This window comes from Mus caroli, chromosome 1, assembly GCF_900094665.2.
Source record: "Mus caroli chromosome 1, CAROLI_EIJ_v1.1, whole genome shotgun sequence".
NCBI classification, from domain to species: domain Eukaryota; kingdom Metazoa; phylum Chordata; class Mammalia; order Rodentia; family Muridae; genus Mus; species Mus caroli.
In genome coordinates, this window is record NC_034570.1 from 152,000,570 (window position 1) to 152,027,717 (window position 27,148).

Below are 27,148 nucleotides of genomic sequence, written 5' to 3' on the forward strand. Positions count from 1 at the left end.
AAAAAGATTATTTCTCCAGAGATGCATGATGCTACAGATAAGGAAAGCTTGTGCTGCACACTGTTTGTGTTCATAGGTGTTTGTTATGTTTTGTCCTTTTGGCTCTCGTGGGGGAAGTGGTTCAGTCAGGAAAACCCTTGCCATGCCACCCACCATGAGGTTCTGAGTTTGAGCTACAGCCAGTCCATGTAAAAGCTGGCTTCAGTGATGCATGCTTACAGCCCCAGCACTATGGAAGCTGAAACGGGAGGATTCTCGGGACTCATGCTTGCTGGTTTAGTAAAACTGCAAGTTCCTGCTTCACTGAGAGACATTTCCTCCAAACTAAGCTGGAGAGTAACTGAAGAAGACCTGATAGGTCCCTGATAGGGACCTCCAGTCAGTACATGCACACACATGCAGATACCCACACCCACCACACACATCTAGCCAGTCAGACTGTTCCCTGTGATTTCTCAACATGTATCTGCTTTATCCTTTTTTTTTTTTTTTTTTTGCTTATCTCTAGTTTGTATTAGAGTTTTGGGCTTTTACCTATTGTCTCTTTCAGTCTTTTTAAAATTATTATTAATCATTGTATTCATTTACATTTCAAATGTTATCCCCCTTCCTGGATTCCCCTCCACAACCCTCTATCCCATTCCCCCTCCACCCACCCACCCACTTATTCCTGCCTCACCACTCTAGCATCCCCCTCCACTGGGGCATGGAGCCCCCATAGGACCAAGGGCCTCCCCTCCCACAGGAGCGCTGGGTGGTCTGGTTAGTAAAAGTGACTGGTTACAACTGTTACATATTATGCAAGTGGGGAGTTTACGTACTGATTTTTCTTCCCTCTCTCTTCACACCCTGCTTTGCTGAGGACATCATTGCTGCAGAGTAGCCTATGTGAAACTGAGTCCGACTCTTACTCAAAGACCCATACCTTAGCTCACCCAATGGTCTCCAAATGCAAAGCCTCATTATAATGTAGGCATCAACTGATTTAAATAGTTGACTACTGTGGCAAAGTACCTTCCTTGTCCTGCAACTCGATGCTCTTTTTAATATGCCTCATATCCGTGATATTTTTAATTGTGGCACATTTGTGAGTTTCATGTACCTTCTTACACTCTGGCTCTCAGAATATTTTTTTCTCTCACTTCCTTCTTTATCTGTTGACAGCTCCATGATAAACCATGAGACTTTCCCATAAAGTTGAGAGAGAATTATGTTCAGCATCCCTATGCTATTTATATAGCGTTGACTTCATAGTACATATTCAATAAACATTTTGCCATTTTGGACTTGACATTAAAACTTCACATTCATTTAGTTTCACTGTGCATTTCAGTGACAACGGCTAAGCGGTGAGCAGTTGGTTATTGGAAGAATCTATTTTTAAAGTTTTGTTTTGTTTTGTTTTGAATGTAAGGGTTTTATGCCTGCATGTGTGCACCACTTGCATGCTTGGTGCCTACGGAGGTTAGAAAAAAGGCATCAGGTCTTCTAGAATTAAGAATTACAATGGTTTTGAGCCACCACGTAGAGGGAGAGAATTGAACCCCAGTCTTCTGGAGCAGCAGCCAGATCTCTTAACCACTGGGTCATTTCTCCAACCCTGGGAAGATATATTTATTTAGCAGGCTCTGAGTCCAGCCAACATTTCAAAGAGAGTAACAACCCTCAAATGTTACTTGAATTACTCATGCAAAAGTTATGTGTGGGGAAAATATATAGGGGAGGGAAGGCGGAGGGTGGGGTGGGGAATGACAGAATTTTCTTCTGCTTCTTTTTTGATATTCTGAAAATTAATCATGTATTTGCTGAATTTCCCTGAAATGAGAAAGTATGACAGTTGCAAGGTCGTTTAACACAGTGTCTGACACATAGCAGCTGCTCAATAAATATTAGTTTATTTGGCTTAATGTGATGCATTATGTAACTATAAGACCCCTTCTTTATGTCTATATGCATAATCCACCTTTCTATTTTCCTCTTTGTCCTTTTCATCTCAAGGATAACCTGTATGCATTTGATTCTGAAACTGTGAAATGGGCCAGGAGATTAATTGCACAATAGAAGCAGGGATGTCTGGCAAGCATTGTTCCTCAAATCTCTTCTATGGTTTAAGACCTCTTGAGGGATTGGTAAGTAAGCTGCTTTAAAAAAAAAAAAAAAAAAAAAAAAGGTGATCTTTATCTATCTTTACCGGTGCAATAAAAAACTTCAGAGCACATGTTTGTGACTGTCATTTCGAAGTCACTCAATTCATAACTGGGATGCCACAAAAACAACTCCCTGTTAGCCCGGAGGGAAAAAAAAAAGAAAGAAAGTAAAGGGGAAATTCAGATTAGTCACATAGAAGTTCCCCCGCCTGCAAAACCTGCAGCGTTAAAACGGAGAGACTCTGCTCTGCTCCTTCAATTGCCTTTTGTCTCCTGTTCTGGGACCTTTATCTTCTGACCCGCAGGCTTGACTTTGCCCTTATTGGCTCCTTTGTGGTGAAGAGCAGTCTTCCTCAGGTTCCCCGCTACAGCTGTATCTCCTCTGCACCCCGACTGCAGAGATGGAAGGGGAAGGGGTTCAACCCCTGGATGAGAATCTGGAAAACGGATCAAGGCCAAGATTCAAGTGGAAGAAGACGCTAAGGCTGGTGGTCTCTGGGATCAAGGGAGCAGGGATGCTTCTGTGCTTCATCTATGTCTGCCTGCAACTCTCTTCCTCTCCGGTAAGATGCACCAGTGCGCGCTGCTTTTCCTCCAGCTCTGGCTGAGCGCCAACTGCAACAGCTGCAGCCACCTGTAAAGGATCTAATGGTAAAACTGTTCAGCTCCTGCCCCCTGCCACCCAGAGATTGTAAAGTGCGGTCAAATATCCTTTGGTGTCTCCTTTCCTTCCTATTTTAACAGTAGCAGTGCTAGGGTGAAGTAAAGGGCAGAGGGGCCCTGCTTCTAGTGGTTTTTGTTTGTTTGTTTTGCAAGGCAAAACCCCTGGTGTATCTTAATGAGCTGTCACCCTGAAGCTTTGGGCTACTGATATTTCTCTATCCATCCTGGTAGCAATGTGTCTGATCGAGGAATCCATATAAAAGAAAGACAAATAACGGACCCGTTTTACTTCCCACCGCGTTCATGAGTCTGCAGATATTCAAGGCGATCTGGTTCTTAAAGTTTGTTTTTGAAGGTTTCAGGATTGAGTTCTTGCTATCACCGACCTGCAGCAATGTGTGCGCACATTTGTTGGCTCAGACGTTTACATCAATCACTTAATCTCATAGTTTTGTTTGCTCGTATGTTCTTTAAGTGTTCACTGCAGGTCTCCCCAGAATTCCATGTTGGATCTGGCCTCATAATTCTTGTTTCCCCAGTGGTTGCTTTATGTCAGCAAATCATTCCATGGTGGATGACAGACAGAATGGAATGTCTTTTTCATGGCCATATCAGAGACACAGCTACGTCAAATTAAACCAGGATACGACGAGCAGTCCGGGCAAAGGCCTGGGCATGTCTCTGTGTACAGGAAGTGCGGTTTTGATAACTAGAAGCTGTCGGGAGCGTATGTGTTCACGAGGGCTGAACCTTGTATTGTGCTTGTCCCTTGGGCCGGCAAACTGGTGCGGGGCTCAAGCCTGCTTGGCCAATTAGAGCAGCATCATCCCGGTCCTCTTCTCTCCACTCCACATAGCTCTCTGTGTAGGGCGTTGGATGGATATTCTGTAGGCACTTTGGGGGAGAAGGTGCTAGGGTAGAGTAATTTGTTCACGGTAGGATGTCTAAGACACAGACCGGAATCAGGCTTTTTAAAGAAAGCAAACAGAGTAACCAAAAATAGACCAGCTGCGAGCCTTGAATAGGTCTGGGAGTCTTGAGACTTTTCAAACAACCACAGGGCCAGAGTGTTTCCTCACTCGGTGGTATGAGAAGGACTTAGGACCCCAGTCTAGGGTAACAAGGCACACAGAGTATCAGGCAGAGGCAGCAGAGAGCAAAAAGTGAACCGCTGGTGTCTGGGACCTCCGTGGACATTCTCCCCCAGGCATGGTAAGAATTCGTGTCCTTTCTTCAAGTCATCCAGAAACTGCGGCAGATGTGGGAAGTAAAGCCAAAGGCACTCTTTGAGGTAAGAGCAGTCTATGAGGGAATTTGTTTTCTGTGGTCTTGGCTCGAAGTGGAATCAAAAGCAGGAGATATGAATTGGACATTGAAACTGATTCCTCATGAAATAAGCCACCTGGTTGCTCTTGATAGAGAAGATTTGGGAGCTTGTGTAACTCAGAGTTTTACATTGTTCTCAGACCTGGGCAGCGCAATGGACCAGTATACTTAATCTCACGTATTAGGGGGGATCGATAGATAGATAGTATGTATTTTTTCCCTGGAACTTGGTCTAATTGAATGGATAGGGAAAAGACCAGAAGGAGGAAGATAATTTCTTTGACAAAGGAACTGGTAACCTTTAAAACATGAATGTTTGGCGTTATGGTTGGGGGGTGGACCAGGTGGTGAGGTTGGTGCAAGGAGACCTGTCCTGGGAGACATATGTTGAAGTGAGGTGTCAGGGGAAATGAACTGCGATGCTTATAAGGCCTATACCCAGCTAGGTTTTTCCTGTTGTAGGGAAAAGGTATTTTGAAGAGAATCTCATCACTTTCCTTTCTCCTTATTTCTTAGCTTTACTTTTTTAGCTTTGATTTCCTACATTCAAGGTTCCAGCTTCTAAACTCTACCAGGCAGTCACATTTTCCTTGAAGTTTATGTAGCAACAATAATGAGTGAGTTAGATTTTATTGACATAAGGGAGAAACAGCTTTGTTTTTGCAGTTTGCCCCTCCCCCACTTCCCTGCCCAAAGACAGCCTGTACCCACCTCTTCTGCAGTTCATGTGTTTCTTTGGGACTTGGTTTTCTCATCAGTAACAGGGGATGTGTTGTAGGAAATGGACATTGAGAGCTCTTTCTGCTCATCAGCTAATGAGCATGCCATCTAAAAGAACAGGCTTGGGGGGGGGGCGGAGCTGAAGGAACAGAAATGTACGTTAGCAGATTTTTGTGCCTATAGGTGCCGATTTCTTGGCTCTTAAGACTGGCCTGGAAGAATCATATTTTCATGAGTATTCTTTGGATACTTAATTTGTTCTCCTTGTAGTTCATGAAGTACCTTGCTTAGAATGAGGAAGAGACGGGGCTGGAGAGATGGCTCAGCGGTTAGGAGCACTGACTGCTCTTCCAGAGGTCCTGAGTTCAATTCCCAGCAACCACATGGTGGCTCACAACCATTTGTAATGGGATCTGATGCCCTCTTCTTGAGTGTCTAAAGACAGCTACAGTGTGCACTCATATACATAAGATAAATAAATCTTAAAGAAAAAGAACGAGGAAAGACACAAACACTCTAGAATATCACTGGTTCGAATTATAAAATGGAATTCTGCTGCTGCTGCTGCCTCATTGTGCATCAGACATTACCCTGGGGTACCATGTAAAGTGCTAGGCTTCTAGTCTTACCTGGGACTTTAACTGGGAAGCAGTAGGCAGAGGGGAAGCTGGTCTAGGAGCTGAGAAGGAGCTCCTTGTTTTTATTATTTTGAATGTGGCATTTGTGGGTGTGCATATGTTTATGTGTAGGAACTTGCTTTTGTGTACATGGCTGCATGTGTATGTGCAATTGTGTGTGGAGGCCTGAGAGCAACCTCTAATGTCATCCTCAGCAATGCCTCACCCTCTCTTTAAGATGACATTGCTCATTGGTCTAGGGTGCACCAATGAGGCTAGACTGTCTGGTGATTGAGATCCAGAGATCCTCCCGTCTCTGCCTTCACTGGACCAGGGTCTCTAGCACACACTCTTATGTCTGGCATCTTAACGAGGGTCCTGGGAGCTCATTTTAGGATATCATATTTTCTATGCAAATACTTTATCATCTGAGCTATCTCCCCAGCTGTAAGTTATATGTCTGTGTCCCTGTGCTGTTGAAGTCTTCCAAGCTCCATGTCACCTTGACCATGACCTTATATAGTTAAGGACTTTTTCCTTAGCAAACCCTAACTTCTTGTCTCTTGTCTCTGTTAGGAAAAGCAGATGTGGTCTGTGTCAAGAGTTAGAATTCAGTCTCTTGGTGATGTTTTGTATTATAAAATGCCAACTTTTGTTGTTGTTGTCATTGTTAAATGCTGGAAATAGGGATTTGGCCAGGCAGTGGTGGTGCACACTTTTAATCCCAGCACTCGGGAGGCAGAGGCAGATGCATTTCTGAGTTCAAGGCCAGCCTGGTCTACAGAATGAGTTCCAGGACAGCCAGGGCTACACAGAGAAACCATGTCTCAAAAAACAAACAAACAAACAAACAGACAGACAGACAGACAGACAAACAGACAGACAGACAGACAGACAGACAGACAGACAGAGACAGACCCCCCCCCCAAAAAAAAAAGAAAGAGGAATTTGCCTTGAATCTTGGTTTACAATTAACTTAAATGTCTACATGTGATCTACCATGTCTTTTTCTTATTAATTATTCAATCATATACATAAAATAAATTCAAATTTGAGTAGAATTTACTTTCTCTGAGCAAGTCTTTGAGATTTAAAAAAGGAACACTTGGACTGTTGGACTAATTCATCGTGAAGGTTCTGGAGGCTCTCATGGTGGATGTTAATGAAATGTTCCATAGACCCTAGGCTGCTGAGCAGATATTAGATACAGTATTTTATGAGAAAACAAAAACCCAAAGATGGTAGGTAAATTGCTCATGATCACCTACCTACTTAATTAACCAGGTGATTTTGACTTTTGCACTCCATCTTATCAGTTAAAACAACCTTACATTCGTTCTGAATGCTTCTTTTGTATAGGGTATTGTTTGAAGCTTCAGAATAAAAACTGCACTGGAGGTTTTAAAAAAAACTCTTTAAATTAATGGTCAAGAGTTGAGATGAGGCAAAAAGATAACAGATGTGGGGGGGGGTTGGTTCTCAGGGGACAGTGGAAAGAGGAATGGAGGGAGAAGGGGTTGCCTAAGATGTCTGAGCATATTTGTGGAGAGTCAAGGGGCTGATGTAAGAGATATGATATTCAGCTGATGTTAAAGTTGAGAGTGGAATTTCCTCCACAGACAGGAGGGATGGAGATGGGGATGGGTAGGCAGAATAGCAAATCATCCAACATGGTTGAAACTGAGTGTTCAGAAAGAAGGGGGGGCTAGGAGATGAAGATCTGGGCAGGCAGAAATGGCAAAAGATCTTGTGAACCATCCTGGGTAACTTGATTTATTCTATTCTATGCCAAAGGCAGCAGTTACCAACAAGGATGCTTCTCCACATTTTCTTTCTTGCATGGGATCTAAAGATGGGCAGTACAGAAATCAACCTAATTTCACCTGGCACTAGGGGGCACCACTGTAAAACTAACCGTCCTCTTATATCTTAAGGCAGCTTGCCCACATTCTCCTTAACTGAATTCATGTAGTAACCTCTTTTGATCTAAAAGGAAATCAATTTCTCATAGGGAATCAAGTGCTCATTCACGCAGATGAGGACGAGCACTATTTGGCAATATTAATCTTCTTCACACAGGGATGGTATTTTCTAAACGAGCAACTTAGGTATATGTATATTCTGACTGGATAGCATACTGTGGATGGAATTATGTTTAAAAACATTACATACAAATATACATATAAACACAAATATACACCTGACCTATGGATATGATCTCCCTATTTATCTTTGTTGAGTGTTGCCCCCAGCTATTAGCACTGAGCAGACCCAGTCTTGCCAAGGGGCTAGCAACCCTGCCTTGATTATTCTTTTCCTTTTGGTGACAATTACCTCTGTGCCCTACACTGTCCAAGAACATGCCATTTTCTTCCCACTTCATGGGTTTTGTGTTCATGGAAAATGAGCATTAATTCTTTGTGATCATGTGAGTCAAAGGAGTCTCGGGGAGTGTTATGATTTAACACATGAAAACACAATGACAACATACAGCATGCTTCCCTCTCTATAGTCACTGGTGAGAAAAACAGAAGAATTACTGTGAAATTGGAATCCCTAACATCCCATGCTTTGCTGGTTTTGATACTTTTCAAAATAAAGGAGTGAAAATACTTCATTATATAGAAATACAGAAAATCATCTTAGACTTTGGGGCCAGGCATTAAAGTACAAATACACAGGGAACCAGGAACCAGAAGTCCAGCTGTTCTTAGGCTATTAGCTTCATGTTACTGAGTAAATTCACTGTGTGTTGGGTTTTTGAAGTTGGAACTTGTTGGGGAGGTTCACACACGTGAGTACTGAGTTTTGTAAAAGCTAAAGTTATTATTGCTATTCATGGGCATATTTTCATAACCACACAGAGGCATCACTTTTACTTTGTTTTGTGTGTGTGTGTGTGTGTGTGTGTGCATAAATGCTGACAATCAACTATACCTCTTAACTCAGCAGGCATAATATGTAAGGTCTATGGCTTCATAGACTTGATTTCTATACTGGAAATTTGGGAATTAAAATAATCCACCCTAAAAATAGTTCTGTTTTTAATTTTTTAAAAACACAGGTTTCTAATTAAGAGTTGTTTATGGCTATAGTAGAGAATAAAAGAAGACAGAAGGGGAGACTTTATGAAGTCATGAAGTGTTATTAGGTTCAGTGTCTGGTTAAAATGGTTCAAAAAAAATCTAGAATTCAAGGTTGGAGAGATGGCTTAGTGGATAAGAGTGCTTATCAACATATTGAGGACCTCATTTGGTTCCCACCCATATCAAGTGGCTCTCAGTCACTGTAATTCAGGTTTCAAGGGATCTGACACCTTCCTCTGGCCTCTGTAGGCACATGCACACAACTCAGGCAGACACATCCCTTTAAATGAACAAATAAGTTAATATTTTTAAAACTATTAAAGTTACAGGATTAAAATACACAGACCAGGCCATTTCTATTGACCTGTAGTCACGTCTTCCACTTCTCCAGAGACTTGGCTGTCAGACAGCAGAGAACCATATCTGTGAGGAGCATATGGGTTCCGACTCACACTATTGGAAACATAGGTAACCTGAGTCACTGATTTCTTTTTAGGATAGCCTTTATTCTGAAATGGCTCATAGGTGGAGTAATTTGTATGTATTTATTTGACTTTGATAACATTTTAAAGTCTCTCCATGGACTAACAAATATAGAAATAGAGACCCCCATACTTTAATTATTTCCATACTGTTTAATAAGCATTATGGATCAAAGCCCTCATTACAAAGTATAGCATTGTGTTGGTGGGAAATTGAGGGCTCTGGTAAGTTTAAGTGATGTACACTGAAGGCTAGGCTTCCCTGCAGACAGCAACAACATGAGCCTGGAATCCAGGATAAATAGTCAGACAAGGTTTCTAATATTATAAATTTTAGGTTAATATTATAAATGAAAAAGAAACATCAATATAGTCAGCATGGGAGGGAAATAATGCCTTTCTGCACTGTAAAATAAATTGCAAAACGTGTCTTACAGTTTAGCAATAAGGTAATTCAGAATTATTTGTGTGTTAGGTACTTCATGCTTGCAGATTCTAAGACCCCTGAAGATATTATCGTGTGAGGTACAATAAAGACTGGGAAAATCAGTGTTCTTGAGATCAGTGTGGACACAGGGAGGGGGCGTTGAGTGATGTCACCTGTGACAATGTCCCTCAATTTGGCCTATATTTTCCCTTACTTCTGGCTTTTCTTCTTTACTGTGTCCTTGGAGGTAGGTAGAAATGACATGGTTGTGCTATTAAATGCTTGGGAAATCTGAAGCAAGTGGCTTGTCAAGGTTTGCACAGAGAGATCAGGGCTGGGAATGAAGGTCAAAATCCCAATCTTGCCTCTTTCTGCTACACTTGTCCGTGATCTCAGAACTCGGAACTTTTAAGGATGCTCCTGACTGATTTAAAACTGTACTTTTCTGTCTGACATTAGTTGCCTTTGAAGGAAGATTGGAGGATTTATGCTCTGTCACAGAAGAAAGACTTACAGCTACGTACACAAAAATAGATAACGTGGTTAATGCAGCTTTAACAATTACGTAATACCTTACAGGATCCTTTCAGAAAACACACCATTGCCTGCCTGACATGCTCTGATAGAGAGAGAAGCTGATCTGCACCCGTTTTTCCAGTCCTCCTCTTTCTCCTCCTCTTTTTCTTTTTAAACAGGAAGGAGACTGGGCTATATAATTGTTTAGGTCTTTTCAGTTCTATTAGCCACCAATTCAAGTAGTTAATGAGATGCTATGTTGTGTGTTTCTACACTACCTGCAAGTACATTCTATTGTTCCGTGGTTTGCCATCTGTAGCTAATTATCACAATCTGGGTGGCTTAACACAACAGGAATTGATTCTCACAGCTCTGACACCAGAGGTACTGGAAAGGTCATGCTCTCAGAGAATGCTTTAAACAAGAACCCTTCCCGATTCCTCTCATTTTGTTTCTACACTACCTGCAAGTACATTCTATTGTTCCGTGGTTTGCCATCTGTAGCTAATTATCACAATCTGGGTGGCTTAACACAACAGGAATTGATTCTCACAGCTCTGACACCAGAGGTACTGGAAAGGTCATGCTCTCAGAGAATGCTTTAAACAAGAACCCTTCCCGATTCCTCTCATTTTGGGTGGTTCCTTAAAATCCACATGTTCTTTGGTTTCACATTATCTTCCCTCATTATCACATGGCAACCTTCTCCTCTCTGTGGAGCCTCTCTTTTTCTTTGAAGGGTACCAGTCATATTGGATTTAGGACCCACCCTAATCCTGTCGATGTCATTTTGACTATTCATATTTGTGAAAACTCTGCAGATCTATTTCCAAATAAGGGCATATTCTCAGCTTTATGCATTTGAAGAGCATGCTATTCAACCCAAGTGATATCATTCATTCATTCATTTTTTTTTTTTTTAGTGTTCATGGAGCATGGGTTTCCTGTCAGGCATTTAGGGGAAAATGGTGAACAAGACAGATATGGCCCTCCTGTTCTGATACTGCTTGTAACCAGTAAGATGAAGTTAAAGGAGAATAGTAGGGCATATGACAAGCATGGCAGACATTAATAAGGAATTACAGATGCCTTACTGTCAGTTGGGTTTTGAAAAGTGTAGAGGAGGGCTGGCAAGATGGCTCAGCGGGTAAGAGCACTGACTGCTCTTCTGAAGGTCCTGAGTCCAAATCCCAGTAACCATATAGTGGCTCACAACCACCTGTAATGAGATCTGACACCCTCTTCTAGTGTGTCTAAAGACAGCTATACTCTACTTACATGTAATAATAAATAAAAAAAAAAGAAAAAAAAAAGAAAAGAAAAGTGCGGAGGAACCTTTCCTTTTGCCTTACACAATTGTCTTCTATTAATTGGCTGAAAAGTTTTAGTTGAAAATCCATTGTCCACCAGCATTTTCCCAGTGCTGTAATCTGACGATTGCACCCTTCACCAATCTCATTTTCCCTTGGAGCAAGTGCTGGGAGATCAGCCTCATGCAAATGAGCCTAGGAGTCTTGCTGAACCAGGCACAACCTTGAGTGTCCCTCAATTAGTAGAGGAAACTCTCCTGCTGGGGAGGAAAAGGCCTGCTGCTGCTTTTCTCACATCAGAGGGGTCTGTGTAAAGATCTGGGTCCAGAAGGTCTTCTTGTCACATAATGCTTGTAGATTACTCTTTGGTGATGTGATTTGATGAACTTCTGCAATGGAGTTGTCATTAGGCACTGCAGCACCGTCATTTTAATTGAAGTTGGACATCAAGATGAGGATAGTAAAAGTCCAGAAAGGGAAAAAGCTTGTTCTAGACTCAGTAAAGAAACCAGGAAGTGCTACTGCTAGTCTGACGCCCAGTCCACTCTACTAGATTGCCTTTTAAGGCAGTAGTTGTAGTCTGTGTTACTACTTTGTGAGTTCTTCTTTCTTCCACCCCTTCAATCCCCTAACATTAGTTAGGAGAGAAAAAAGAAAAGAAAGGGGTTGACATTATCATTAGACTACCTCCTGCTGATTAGGGACATCAAGTTCCTTGGGACAAGTTTGATCTCTGGTGTTAGGATATCTAATTTCTTCTTGATACATGGCTACTTAACAAGCCACGGGCGACAACAACAAAAAACAACCAACAACCCACACAACCAACCAACAACCCACCCTGCCACTCAAGGCCCTAATTTTTATATCCTCTGAAAAGTCCCCAGAGTTCTCAACATCACACAATTGCAGAAACTATGGGCCACTGGCAAAATCATGCCCTTGCTAAAGCACAGGGAAAATCATAATCACCTGCTGTGGACCATCTAAAGCACAAACCCCCAAACCCGGGATTAACATGAAAATATAGTCTTATAATATTTCTGTGTTTTTTTTTTAAAGAAAGCAAAATTCCAAAATTGTCACTACAAGTGGTCCCTTCTTCTTATGTAGTAAATGAGCCTAGAAGTGGGTAACTTCCTGTAGAAGACACCAGTGGTAGGACTTCCAGTGCTTTCCTTACACTCAAAAATGACCAAGACAATTTAACAACCATGATTGGACCCAGGCCAGCAGCTATATAACAGCTGACACTGTCACTGTGCATTGCCCATGATTGTTGAAATTGGCTCTCTTGGTCAGCAAATATTTGATTACTGAGTGCCATTATGTTTGAGAACTGATAGAAATATGGTGACATGGTGGGTACATTGTCAACTTACTCTTTCAGTTGCTTAGACACTAAACTAGTGCAAGAATATTTTTAGTGAATACCTTCTCAATCACTGAGGGGAGGAAGGGAGAAATGTTTCAGTAGATCCCTTTGTCGGTATTATTCAAGGAATTCTGTAGTTAACTTGGAGTGGGAAATTCTAGTACAAGAACATCCTGCCTTTGAAGATATTTAAAGAATTAGTGTGTTAGATGAGTCATATACTTTTTTTAATGCTTTTTATTGTTCAGGTGGAATGTATATCTCTGGCTGTTTTTGTTGTTTAGTTGAAAAATCTGAGATTACTCTTAGAAACCTGAGACAATGAAACCACAGTCCATGTTCTCTGGGATAGAAATTGGTGAGTTTCTCTATGGAGCCACATACAACCACCACTAAGTAGCTTTACAAGAAGACAGGAAATGGTTAAAAGAAAGGCCACTAGATTATCAGCAGGCAGTGTAGTGGGGAAGAAGGCAAAACTGAGTTTAAGAGAGGTTACACTAAAAATGTGCTGACACAATGTATTCAGGGTGAGCATGTTTTGGATAAGAATTAATGTAGCTTCTCTTTGGGTTCACAAAAGTCACTCAACTTTTTTTTAAATTAAGGTTTTCAAAGCCACTGCCTTTGTCTCTACGAGAATATAGCTAGGGACACATTTTTATGAACATTGAAGATGGCCAAGTTTTTGCCTTATTCCTATTCCCAATCCTTTCCCTCAACAAGGTTCTGAGCTTTTTTTTCGTCAGAAGCAGAATCCACCGTTTGCAAGATGCCGCTTCCATGAACTACACACTGAGTCCTTAAGTAAAGAAATCTAGTCTCCCAGTCCACTGTATTGTGGAAGTGTGAAAAAATCCCACTTTTCTGCTTTGAGACCCAGCCTAAGAATTTATTAGGTGGTGCTTTCATGACTTCTCAGATCTCAACGGTAAACTCAAGATGGGGACATCAACTCTGTCACAGTGGAGGTGGCATGGTGCACTAAGGGAACACTGTCACAGAGTTTTCCCAATCTCCTCAAGTGACTCACAACTCATTCATATGCTCCCTCGAGATCTTCAAATTGTGCCCTGGTGTTGAGTGAGGAATAGCAAGCTCCATATATGACTGCAGAGCCTACTTCCTGGTTTCATATTTGATGAGTAACATTTGCTCCTGGTACAGATAGCCCTCTTCCAGACAAATGCCAGATGACTATAAGGTCAACAGCATTATGTCACATTCTACTGAGTCAGAACCAGAAGCTGACACTGTCCAAAGATGATCTCTTAAAACATCATCACCCTCTTGGGGGACATGGTATGAACAGCTGGAGAAGTTTTTTAATGAACTTTTTATTTTTTTAAGGAATCCTGGAGGCAAGAGAAGAGTGACTACTGTAACTCTGAACATAGTACCTTTTACTCTCTAACAAGTTCTAAACCTCACTGACTCTAATTTTCCTATTTCTAATTTCTACAGGTAATTGTTGCATGATGATTTTAAGTGGGGTTGGGGGATAGGGGAGTAATCAATTGCAACAAGATTACCTCAGTGCTTGGTACTATTAGAATTTCCCAGTTCTTTGTTTCCCCTGTCTTAAATACACAGAGAATGGCCTTATTTGTAGGTCATTCTTTTGGCGAATTATAGACCTTTTGCTGTTCTGTGTCTTCCCTCTTTCAAAACCTAGATCCAGGTACTTTCTCTTATGCTACCAAGCCATGAGATAGTTTTTATTTTCATTGTCTGGGACTCTATGAAGCACACTGCTTGTTGATAGTTCCTAAAGGCTTCATGTGGAGAGATCACTTTTATGAATGATACACAAGTTTGCCAAAACTAAGGAGTGTATATATTCTAACTTTGTGTTCACTTTGTGAGTTGAGTATAATGACTGTCTCATAGAAATGTTCAGTTTAGTTTTAAAGTATTTTTATTCTTTTTATCAGTTTGTTTTAGTTAACATGCAAGCAAAGAGTTTCACTGAAGCATTTAAAAGTTTATTATTTATTTATATATTTATTCACTTGTTCATCTTACATCCCACTTACTGCCCCCTCTTGGTCACCCCCCTCCTATAATCCTTCCCCCATCTTCCCTCCTCTTCTCATTTGAGCCGGTGGGGACCTCCTCTTAGTATCCCCCCATCCTGGCACTTCAAGTATTTGCGAGGCTAGGCACTTCCTCTCCCACTGAGGCCAAACAAGGCAGCCCAGCTAGAAGAACATATCCCAAGGCAGGCAACAGCCCCCACTCCAGTTGCTCAGGACCCACATGAAGACCAAGCTTCACATCTCGGGGAGGCCTAAGTCCAGCCCGTGTATATTCTTTGGTTGGTGGTTTAGTCTCTGAGAGCTATAAGGGTCCAGGTTAGCTGATTCTGTTAGAATGATTTATTTATTTATTTATTTATTTATTTATTTATTTATTTATTTATATGTTCATTGGTGTTTTGCTTGCATGTATGTTTGTCTCTGTGAGGCTGTTAGATCCCCTGGAACTGAGTAATAGGTCATCGTGAGCTGCCATGTGGGTGCTGGGAATTGAACTCAGGACCTTTGGGAGAGCAGTCAGTGCTCTTAATTGCTGAGTCATCTCTCCAGCCCCTCATTGCAGTATATATATGTATCATTATACTCTGTTCTTATTGACCCTGCTCACTGACCTTTACTGTCAACCATCTCCATGCTTTTCTAGTCCTGTTCCTACCCCCAAATGGTCCCTTCCACTCTGATGTCACATATTTATTCCTTTAACCTTTTATGTTCTCCTTCCCCCTCTTTTAGACTCTCCTTAACCTCTCACAGTCATTTTTCTATTTTTATGAGTTACACATAAATATAGATTCCACATTATTAGAGAAAACATGCAGAATTTGTGTCTGTGGACCTGGCTTACTTTATTTAACTCAATGACAGGTGAATAGTTTAAGAAAATGGTACATGTATAGAATGGAATTTTATTCAGGTTTAAAGAAAAGCAAAATGATGCTATTTTCAGAACAGATATGACCTGACATTATCTATCAAGTAATACCTAATAACTTGCTACTGCTTCTATCCAAACTACCAAATAATATGGTAATCATATCATTCTTCAACTATTGAATAGCATCCAGTGAACAGCAAGCATTTCTTGAGTACCATTATTTTTCCCTATAGGGTTTACTGAGAAATCTTCAGACATTGACAGGTTAGTAAGATGATTTTCAAACTGGGAAACCTGGATTCTTCTTTATTTCTGACTCCACCCACACTTTTCATTTTTTTCTTTGGGACAGGGACTCACTATGTAGGTAGGTCCTGACTGGCTTGGAAATGGCCACATATACCAGGCTGATCTGGAACTCACAGAGATCCACCTGCCTTTGCCTCTCTGCTGCTACTAAAGACATTTACTACTGTGCTTGGCGATTCAGACCTTTAGATCCAGGGGCTTTGGGACTAAGTCAAGAATCTCTATTTTTATTTTTCATAACTTTCCCAGGAGATTCGAATGCATCTCAGCATTAGATGCATCTTCTTGTAGTGTTATCATCTATCTCCAGGCACTACATATACACATGACATAATCAGTTGTCAAATTCCTTGTGTTTGCTACCTCGGTACTCAGTTGTTCCTGTGTTCACTTGCCTTCCTCCTTCCCTCCCTACATCCCTCCCTACATCTCTCCGTCTGTTCCTCCCTCCTCCTTCCCTATCCTTCCTTCCTTCCTTCCTTCCTTCCTTCCTTCCTTCCTTCCTTCCTTCCTTCCTTCCTTCCTTCCTTCCTCCCTCTCTCCCTTCCTTATTTTCTTCATCTGTAGCATATTTGACACCCAGAGGTGAAAGCATGAATTCTGGGTTTTCCCTGGATGCCATTATGATGAGGTCATTTTCAATCTGCTGTGTGGCAACTATTTTTTTTTTCTCCAAGGCTGGTGCTGAAGTGGATACAAGAACATAGGAGTGGAATATTAATACAATCTGCAAGGCAGTTTCCCTTCCTTCTATATTTGTATGTGCAGGAATATTGTTGCTAGGTTTGGAGACATTGAGCTATAGTCTCCAGTTAAGAGGCTGATATAGGAGGATCAAGAGTTCAAGGGCATCATGTGATAGAAAATAAGCTTAAGGCCAGACTGGACAAGTTAGTGAGACCCTCTCTTAAAATAAAAAAGAAAGAGCAGGGTTACAGCCCAGTGGAAGAGTATCTGCCTTATATGGGCAAGGCCTTCGATTCAGTCCTTAGCAACCTAAACAAAGTATTTTGAACTTTGCTCTTCACTTATGATGAGAGACCTTCACACTTTGTAGAATAAAGAAACTCTGTTCTGTAAGCTATGGTTATGTGGAGACCCTTTGTTTCTTTGACATCTCCCAGTTTCCTTAGCATCTGGAGATGTTCTAGGGGATTTACTTTTCTTTATATTCAGACACGGTGTTTACTATGTGGAGGTAGACCAGATGTCTTTGGATTGTTTTCTCATTAGGACCAGGTCCTCTCTGGGTTACAGATAGAGAACTTGATTCAAGGACTTTGGTAGTTTTGATATGTTCTTTAATTTATTATTCCTTTTTTAAAAAATTATTTTTTATTTTTCTTTTTTCACATATAGAACACAGTATTATGTGGGATAAATTATAAAACTCACATGGATTTTGTTTTCTGTGTATCAAAGAATAATGGCTGATATTTGTTGACTCCTTAAATTTTTCATGTCAGGTGCTAACCATTCACACATATTATCTCAACCAACCTCACACCAGTCTTCTGAGAAAATAGATTCTTTTCTATCTCCACGTCATAGATAAGAAATTGAAAATCAGCAAGTTATACGTCAGTTAAGAACAAGGAAATAAGCCGGGCATGGTGGCACATGCCTTTAATCCCAGCACTCGGGAGGCAGAGACAGGCAGATTTCTGAGTTCGAGGCCAGCCTGGTCTACAAAGTGAGTTCCAGGACAGCCAGGGCTATACAGAGAAACCCTGTCTCAAAAAACAAATAAACAAAAACCAAAAATACAAAACAAAAAGAACAAGGAAATAATTAAATTAGCAAGTTAATATAATTTTCTAATGATCACATAAAAATATTCTAATATCATAGACATTGAAGATATCCATCAAGAGTGATTTTGTTTTATTATGGGGTTCACTTTTGATATTGCATTTTCTATATTTTGTGGGGTTGACTAATGTATAATGATGTATATCCCCACATTATAGCTTCACTATGCTCAAACATCTCCTGTGTTGCCCCTGCTCAGCCCTCTCCAGCTATTTTAGTGCAGCTTTGCTACAACCAGAATGTTTTACAACTGGAGTCACACAGAGTGTAGCCTTCACTGGTGGTTCTTTTACACAGATATACAAAGTGAAATTTCCTCCACAGCTTTTTATGGCCACTTCTTTTTTTTTAATTTTTAATATTTTTTATTACATATTTTCCTCAATTACATTTCCAATGCTATCCCAAAAGTCCCCCATAGCGCCCCCCACTTCCCTACCCACCCATTCCCATTCTTTTGGCCCTGGCATTCCCCTATATTGGGGCATATAAAGTTTGCAAGTCCAATGGGCCTCTCTTTCCATTGATGGCCGACTAGGCCATCTTTCGATACATATGCAGCTAGAGACAAGAGCTCCGGGGTACTGGCTAGTTCATCATGTTGTTCCCCCTATAGGGTTGCATATCCCTTTAACTCCTTGGGTACTTTCTCTAGCTTCTCCATTGGGAGCCCTGTGATACATCCAATAGCTGACTGTGAGCATCCACTTCTGTGTTTGCCAGGCCCCGGCATAGTCTCACAAGAGACAGCTATATCAGGGTCCTTTCAGCAAAATCTTGCTAGTGTATGCAATGGTGTCAGCGTTTAGAAGCTGATTATGGGATGGATCCCTGGATACGGCAGTCTCTAGATGGTCCATCTTTTCACCACAGCTTATGGCCACTTCTTGTTAGCACTGAAAATAATGGTCACCTTGTGGCTGCTCCACAGTTTCACCTTCTCCAGAACCTTTGGTAGTATCCAAGTATTGCCAGTTAGGACCACAGCTTCTATCAGTTTTTGTATGAACAGAGTGACTTAAAGTTATTTGGTATGGAGAAACAGCAATCAAGAATCAAGGATTTGATTTCGGCCTGGGGTTGTGATTCTGATGGGCAAAAACAGATAAGTAGAAATAGAGTAGAGAGTAACCAAGCATTTCTGAGCAATTGCCATGTGTTGGCAAACTGCTACTTTCCTTAAACTACAGTTAGCTCTTGGGGGGCATACCAGTTATAGTGTAACTGGATCATTGTGCATGTGTGTGTACAGTGTGTGTATGCATATGTGTATGTGTTTATGAAAGTGAATGCCAAGAAAAGGTTTATGTCTTTTCCAAATTCGCAAAGCCAGAGAAGTCACAATTTGAAACAAACCCGAGGCCATCAAATCTGCTCTCTGTCTTGCCCTATCAGATTCTTCATCTAAGGAGAAGGGGATTAGAGAAATGAGTTGGTTTAATCATAAGTCACAAAAAAGATATGTGTGAAGTGTGAGTATGAAGTTGTAGCCAGATCAAGCATGAGATTGGCTTTGGAATTGTGAGGATCTCTGAACTACATGGAATGTCTCTGAGCAGTGTCTCTGGATATTATAGAGTATCTCTGGGAGATGTGGGAATGTCTCTGTCCAGGGATGGGGTGACTCTGGGAGGTGTAGGGATTCTTCTGGGCAGTTGGGTAGCAGATGCTGGGTATCAGGTGCCCACAATGAGAGCAGAAAAAGTTAAGGGAGCAGGAAGTATCATCTTTTTCCAGTACACAAAATTACCTGAATCCACTAAATGGTTGTTTCTAAGAGGTTTCTGAGGATATGCTAATTTCCACTCTAGGTGACCTTTGGGAGAAGGAACAGGATGTTAGGGGTTGCAGATCAAACCAGTGGAGGAAGTCACATGTGCTTCCCTCTCTGCCTCTTGACATTTCAGTCCCAGAAGATGCCTTTTGGTCATAGTTCCTCCTACAACATCAGGACAACAAAAAGATAAAATACAAACACACACACACACACATGCACACTCACATGCACACAGGAACCTTTTAGAGTCTTTCACAAAGTCAGACTGTAGAAATAATCAAACCACGTGCCCAGGGAATTTAATGTTAACAAGACATTGTCATAATCACAAGGTTTTTAGGATGCCTGGAGGTGTGGTTGGTGGTAGGCGGGCTGGTGAAGTGGTTTTTTTTAGAATGTGAAAGGCCCTAGGTTCAATCCCCAGCACCAGGGGGAGAGGGGAAGAAATTAAGAAAGAAAGAAAGAAAGAAAGAAAGAAAGAAAGAAAGAAAGGAAGGAAGAAATAAATAAATAAATAAATAAAGAAAGAAAGAAAGAAAGAAAGAAAGAAAGAAAGTGAGAGAGAGAGAGGGAGGAAGAAGGAAGGAAGGAAGGAAGGAAGGAAGGCAGGAAGGAAGGAAGGAAGGAAGGAAGGAAAAAATCAAGTCACAAGCCTTTTGAGATCAGAGAGCTTGAAGTAAATCTGTGAATGGGGAAACTTCCTCTTGTCTTCACTTTCAATTAACTCATTAACTCCGGGTTGCCAACTTTGTTTTGTTTCTGTGTTTTGAGACACAATCTGAGCTTGCTATGTAGACCAGGGTAAGATCCACCTGCCTCTGCCTCCTTTGTTGGAATTAAAGGTGTGTGCCACCTCACTGACTAGTTTTGTTTTGCCTGTTCGTTTATGTATTTATTGCTCTTTGGGGAGTAGTTTAAGTATAGATGTCACGGGATGGATCCTGCATGGGACGCTGATCCTGACATGGATACCCACAGTGTTGTAGTGATTATTAGAGGACAATCTGGTGCCCAGGGAGATTGTGATACTTAATCTAAGCTCACCCAGTACTTGCTTGGCTGGTATCAGAACCCAAGAGCTGTGTGCTGTGCTGAGCGCTATGCCACTCTATAGATGACTTCCGATGAGTCCCAGAGCACAGGGCAGTTTATTTGTCTAGGTGAAGGGGGTAATAGGCCTCTTGAGAGGCCTTCTAGAATACTCCCTAAAACGCAAAGAAACAGCATACAAAGGGCTGGGAGCCAAGACTTGGATTCCTACCCAAGGCAACCTTTCTCTCACACACTCACCACTTCGAATTTTTATTTTCTTCAGTCTAGGGGCCCTGGAGTGGGGGAGGGGGCGTTCAGGGAAAGCCCTCTCTCCTCCCTATGCAGCCTGTTGATTTTAGCCTAGGAAGGCCTGTGATCCTGTTTAAAAGAGAAGTAGGGGATTCCTCATTGGTATGGGGAGTCCCCAGTGGAATCCTCTTGACTGCAGCTAACTAGTCTGCCAGGAGAGTGGGAAGCAGGGTTTTTACTGCCCAGGGAAGGAAAACAATTTGCTCCCAAGCCTCCCATCAGGATCTTCTGCCAAAAATAGCCTTGTGGCTGTTGTTCTTGGCCAGAAAGTGGGCATNTCTCTCTCTCTCTCTCTCTCTCTCTCTCTCTCTCTCTCTCTCTCTCTCTCTCTCTCTCTCTTTCTCTCTCTCTCTCATTAGTAGGGAATACACCATATAACTCCCCTCTAAAATTGTAGAAAGGGTCCCTAGTACTTGTGACCTCAGGCTGCTAATTATTTTTCCAGAGACAGCATCTGTAACTGGCTTCTTGGTGCATTCTTTGAGAGATAACTCAGTGTGTACAAGGACATTTCTGCTTTTAACAGACACGAATATGCTTTTCATAGGGTTCTGCCCTTTTGTTATGACTTGGCTCCATCTTGAGTTTCTTGGCCTTTTAGCTGCTAAGTCCTGTGAGCTTCTATCAAGCTCCTTACTGTTTGACTTCTTGCTGCCATGCACTGACTTGACTCATGTTAGGTTTCTCAAGCTGTTGAAGAGAAGGGAAAGATCCAAGGCTTAAAAACAGCTAATTTGGCTGGTGAGATGGCTCAGTGGGTAAAGGCACTGGCCCCAATCCTGACAACCAGAGTCTGAACCCCTGAAACTATGTAAAGGTAGAAGGAGAACACTGATTCTACCCAATTGTCCTCTGAAATGCACACATGTTCCATGGCAAGTGCAAACACACACACACAGACACAAACACACTCATGTACAAAATAAATTAATGCAAAAAAAATTAAAGCCAGTTGAAACACTCTGTTCTGACAGGTTAGAGCAGGTTGTATTGACCCTTGAAAAGAGGGTATGCTTACTCCTGAGATGCAGTGGAAGAGAAAGCACGCAAAAAGCATCCACAATTTTCTCCTAGTTTGTTCTGAGAGTCTGTGAGGTTGTTTTTCTTTTTGTTTGTTTGTTTTGTTTTTTGCTGTTGTTGTTGTTTTTGTTTTGGGACCTATTAAGTGTGTTTGTATCTAATGTAGAACTGGGGCTCTGTGAACCAACAAAATAAACCAAAAAGGAGTTTGGCAGAAATGATGACAGAGTTCAGATGCTTGCATGGTAGAGCAGAGTGATCCTCCCCTATTAGAAGAGACGTGCAGTAATAAGAAAGCAAAGGGCATGTGGCTAGTCCTGGTCAAATCCTCACAGAAAAGCTATGTCTTTCATCGGGTATTGTGCCTGTGGGCTGCAGTATCCATCTCTCTTTTCTTTTTCTCTAAATATCCATCTTTTCCCTTCCTTAGGCAAAGGACCCTCCAATCCAAAGACTCAGAGGAGCAGTTACCAGTAAGTATTACTGAAAGTTTAGTTGATCTTTATGTGCCTATTGTGTGTATCTGTGTGATACATGTGTGTGTGTGTGTGTGTGTGTGTGTGTGTGTGTGTGTGCATGTGGAGGCCAGGGGTTGACACTGGGTATCTTCCCACATGCTCTTCACATTATATTTTGAGACAAGGTCTCTTACCATACCTGAGGCTCACTGGTTTAGCCGAGTAGGCTGGCCAGTGAACTCCAGGGATCCACTTGTCTTTACCTCCTCTAAGCCTGGCTTTGTGTATGTGTGTGTATGTGCATGTGTGTGTATGTGTGTGTGTGTGTGTGTGTGTGTGTGTGAGAGAGAGAGAGAGAGAGAGAGAGAGAGAGAGAGAGAGAGAGAGAGAGAGAAACTGAGCCCAGGGTCTTATCTTCAGTGACAAACACATTTCCATAACCTTGTACCCATGTCTTTAATAGGCTCTTGTCTGTAGTCCTAATTTTCTTCAGAATATAGGATCTGTCATTTCCCATAGAAAAGTGTTGCATCTCCAAATTGTTGGAGTCTGATCATCATCATCATCATCATCATCATCATCATCATCATCATCCCCCAAAGGGGAATAGTAACCAAAGAAGTGCCTATCTCTGTACTAGCCTTTCTTAACCCCCCCCCCAGAAATACTTTTTTGGATAGGAATTTCACTTGGTTTTCATCTATGGATTCTAAATGTGCCTGGGTGTAAGACACCTGCCAGTTCTATTCTGTAGATGGTGATACCTTAAGGAGAGCCTGGAAGGCCATATATGAAAAACACCTGATACTTTGAGCAAAAGAATATCATTTGGGCTTTTGATCACAGCCAACCACCAGAAGTTTCTATATGGGTTTTCAAGGATTTATTAAGCTCTACAAACTAAATGGGAAATACATTTTGCCCTCAATAAGTTATTCTTATTTTTGATTCAAAGGACAGCTCTAGGGCCCTGTACAAAGTAAGCCTTATTGAATTGGGGTCAACACTAGGGGCCTGTTATTTCCTATCAGTAAGGACCATGAGCCAGAGTAGGTGTATACGATGTGGTTGCTTAGTCATTCAAGGTAATACTCAGGCTGATGTCGAACTGTAAGAAACTTGGGCTTTGGGGCTTGCTTCTGGGAAGGCCCGGCACAAACTTTCCAGATGCAGCTGGTCCTCTTTTCCCTCCTCTTCCTCTTTCTCTTTTCCCTTTTCTTCTCTTCCTCTTCCTTTTCTTTCTCAGTGGCAGTGACTCTTCCCAAGTCACCTTCCAGGAAATGCTAGTTATAGGAGGTAGAAGGAAGAAGCCCATGGCTATGTCTTTGACCTCTTTCTTCCTGCTTCCCGGGACTGTGTCCACTTTGATTCCACAAGCATCCTGAGTTTATTGGACTGCTGCCAGTGATGCTATCAGTGAGTCTGATTCCCAGTGGCATGTGGAAAATAGGGATTTCATGGTCAGGTGGAAAGGTGTAGGGAACGGCTAGGCTAGATGTAGTTGCTCTGAGTCAAGATAATCAGGGATGGTCAGGACCAAGGCAATGTAGGCCCTGCTGCCCCACTCCTGCCAACCTTTGTTTTAGTCTATGCACTCAGCTGGAAAGTAAGCATTGAAGATTGAAAAAAAATCAGGGGATATTGGAACCTGACTGTCCTGCCATATGCCTGAGGTGACAATGGCTTTAATCTCTCAGCTCTGACTCCTAAACTTCATCTTACACTTTCTTGAAGACTGACATTGGCTCTGCCTTTCCCCCTACCCCACAGACACAGCTGGTTTGAGACATCAATATACTACAGCACTCTTTTGCTTTCATTTTTTCTAAAGTCTCCCTCCTTGTTACTTTTTCTTCTTCTGTTCTAACCACATTGGAGCGTTCTTACCTCATATTTTGTTAGGGATAATCTTATATTTCAATTCTTTTCAGGATGTGAGAATGGGCAACTATTCATCAGGTCATACGAGAATGAGTATCAAACTATGGAGGTGCAGAACAATTCGGTTGTCATCAAGTGCGATGGGCTTTATATCATCTACCTGAAGGTCTCCTTTTTCCAGGAGGTCAAGATTGACCTTCATTTCCGGGAGGATCATAATCCCATCTCCATTCCAATGTTGAACGATGGTCGAAGGGTTGTCTTCACTGTGGTGGCCTCTTTGGCTTTCAAAGATAAAGTTTACCTGACTGTAAATGCTCCTGATACTCTCTGCGAACACCTCCAGATAAATGATGGGGAGCTGATTGTTGTCCAGCTAACGCCTGGATACTGCGCTCCTGAAGGATCTTTCCACAGCACTGTGAACCAAGTACCACTGTGAATTCCACTCTGAGCATGGACGGGACACAGGTTCTTTCTCGCGAGAGATGAATGCATCCTGTTCATGAGATGTGACTGAATACAGAGCCTACCCTACTTCCTCACTCAGGGATATTTAAATCATGTCTTACATAACAGTTGACCTTTCATTCCCAGGATTGACTTGAGCCTGCTAAGAGCTCTTCTGGGAATCAAAAAAAAAATGTCTCTTCAAGACACATTGCTTCTGTCGGTCAGAAGCTCATTGTAATAAACATCTGCCACTGAAAATGGCGCTTGATTGCTATCTTCTAGAATTTTGATGTTGTCAAAAGAAAGAGCAAAACATGGAAAGGGTGGTATCCACCAGCCAGTAGGAGCTGGAGTGCTCTCTTCAAGGCTAAGGTGATAGAAGTTTACATGTTGCCTAAAACTGTCTCTCATCTCATGGGGGGCTCGGAAAGAAGATTACCCCGTGGAGAGCAGGACCTGAAGATGACTGTTTAAGCAACAGAGTGCACTCTGAGCTTCTTTCATCTCTCTTCTTTCCTGGCCCCTGAATACATAAAAGAAAATGTCCTTCAAAGAACTACCTAGGGACCATGATACCCACCAAAGAACCATGTCAGCGATGTAAGGAAACCAGTAGAGCTTTGTTTATTTTACAGAGTATACGAGGAATTTTTACCCTGAGGGCTATTTTTATTATACAGGATGATGGCAAACTGGATGTCTCAGGATGAAGGCCAGGAAGGATTTTCACAGCCTGAGCAAGACTGTTTTTGTAGGTTCCCCCTTCCAAAACTTTTAGGTAAATTTTTGATAATTTTTAAAGTTTTAGTTATTTTTTTTTGGACCATTTTCAATAGAAGATACAACACATCTCAAAACCTTTCCAGATGGTTTTATATCCCCAAAAGGATTACATTGTGCTACAAATACAGTGAATATCTCTTAAACCTCTGGGAAGTCTGAAGGCTATTAATCTTAATACTAAGTGAATTCAGTTGTATTTGGATTTTTCTGTCTGATAATTTTATATTTTCTCTTATGCATTTATAGTTATATTCTCACTCTGTTTTAATCTGTTATTAAAAGAAGCTGAATAAAAATGCTACATAAATGGGATAACCACGGGTGTTACTACTGGAAAGCCTGCCATGGGCTACACACTAGGCAAGATATTCTGTGATCCCTGCCTTGGTGACCCAGGAGACTGTGTGTGTGTTTGTGTGTGTTACAGTTTTGTTATTGACTATGTTTTGCAAAGTTGTTATTACCTAACAAGTAACAGCTGAAAAAGTAAATGTTTATAACTATGGGCAATATTTAAGAAAATGTGTGTTTTGTTTTTTAAATTTGGACTTATGTCTCTATATTTTATGGATGTGCAATGTGCATGACTAACATAAACATCACTGTTCCATTGGTCATTGCCTTGAGTACCATGGTGTCTGCTCTGGAACCTTACTCCCCTGGAGCACACCTAGCTTGCTACTTTTGTTCTGGCCTCTGGCAGTCACTCAGGGATACTGCTCTGTGTGCCAGCCTCAGTCGTCCCCCTGCCAACGTATGTGGTCTGTGTTTTAGTTCCCTTATCATTTTCTTCAAAGGAATAATTAGCCCTGTATTCTACACGAAGAAGAGATTCCCAGGAAGAGAGCTGAGTGCGAAATTAGGAATCATGAATTCTAAATTGGACTCCAGTTACTATGCAAGTGCTCTTGGACATATGACTTCCTATTTCTGCAATCTGCTTCCCTCTGTAACATCACAGAAACACAAAATATCTAAAAGTTTGGAATATTGTGTTTGAAATGTTAGCTGAGGACCCCACGTGTTAAATGTTCATGTGCTGGGCAACTTTCTCTTTCATTGAATGGAAATTGTTTTTCTGTTCTTTTCTCTGCCCTTGACAAGCTACATATCCTCCCTTAGGCTTCTTTTGGTAACGCCTCGTAAAACAGTTACCCACTGTTATCTAATGACTTTCAGTTATAGGATGCTATAGGAAGTATAGAGTCTTGATGTCAGTCATGATAATGATCTTAAGCTTATCAAGTGGTTTCTTGGTTTTAAGCCATAATTGTATTCAGTGCATTCCTGGCTCTCAGAGAATATAAATATTAATGTTAACTATTATAGATGACAATAGTGTTTGTGTTTACCTTTGAATTCACTGATGGTTAGAGTGTTGATTTCCTTTGTGTTTCTTTTCAATGTGTCCTGATTACCCCCCATAATCCCTCATAAACACAGAGAATGGGACAAACTTTGTGGTTTCCTACCTGCCTCTGTCCGGGGGGTGGCTGAGCTGGCAAAGTTCATTTTTGCTTTTGAGAAGCCTCTGGAGGTCAGTGCTTCTCTCACAGTTCAAGAGATCTGGCTACGCAGAGTCCTTTCACAGACATACTGATCTTCCACGAAGGGTTTTTCTTCTTATATCTAGCCCTGGGTGATCTCTGAGAATTATGTCCCTTTTGACTCATAGCCATTCTTTGCTGTTTCAAAACGAGGTCACAAGTATGAGTGGCGTCGGTGACATCGA

The 27,148-nt window shown here is 41.6% G+C and overlaps 1 protein-coding gene across 1 annotated transcript; it reads left to right on the plus strand.

The window, feature by feature from the left end:
• Positions 1–2,405: 2,405 nt before the first annotated feature.
• Positions 2,406–25,520, plus strand: Tnfsf4 (TNF superfamily member 4). Its single transcript, XM_021176367.1, has 3 exons — positions 2,406–2,710; positions 22,272–22,314; positions 24,231–25,520. The coding sequence occupies exons 1-3, from the start codon at positions 2,549–2,551 to the stop codon at positions 24,620–24,622; spliced, it is 597 nt and encodes a 198-aa protein (XP_021032026.1). The 5' UTR covers positions 2,406–2,548; the 3' UTR covers positions 24,623–25,520.
• Positions 25,521–27,148: the final 1,628 nt, after the last annotated feature.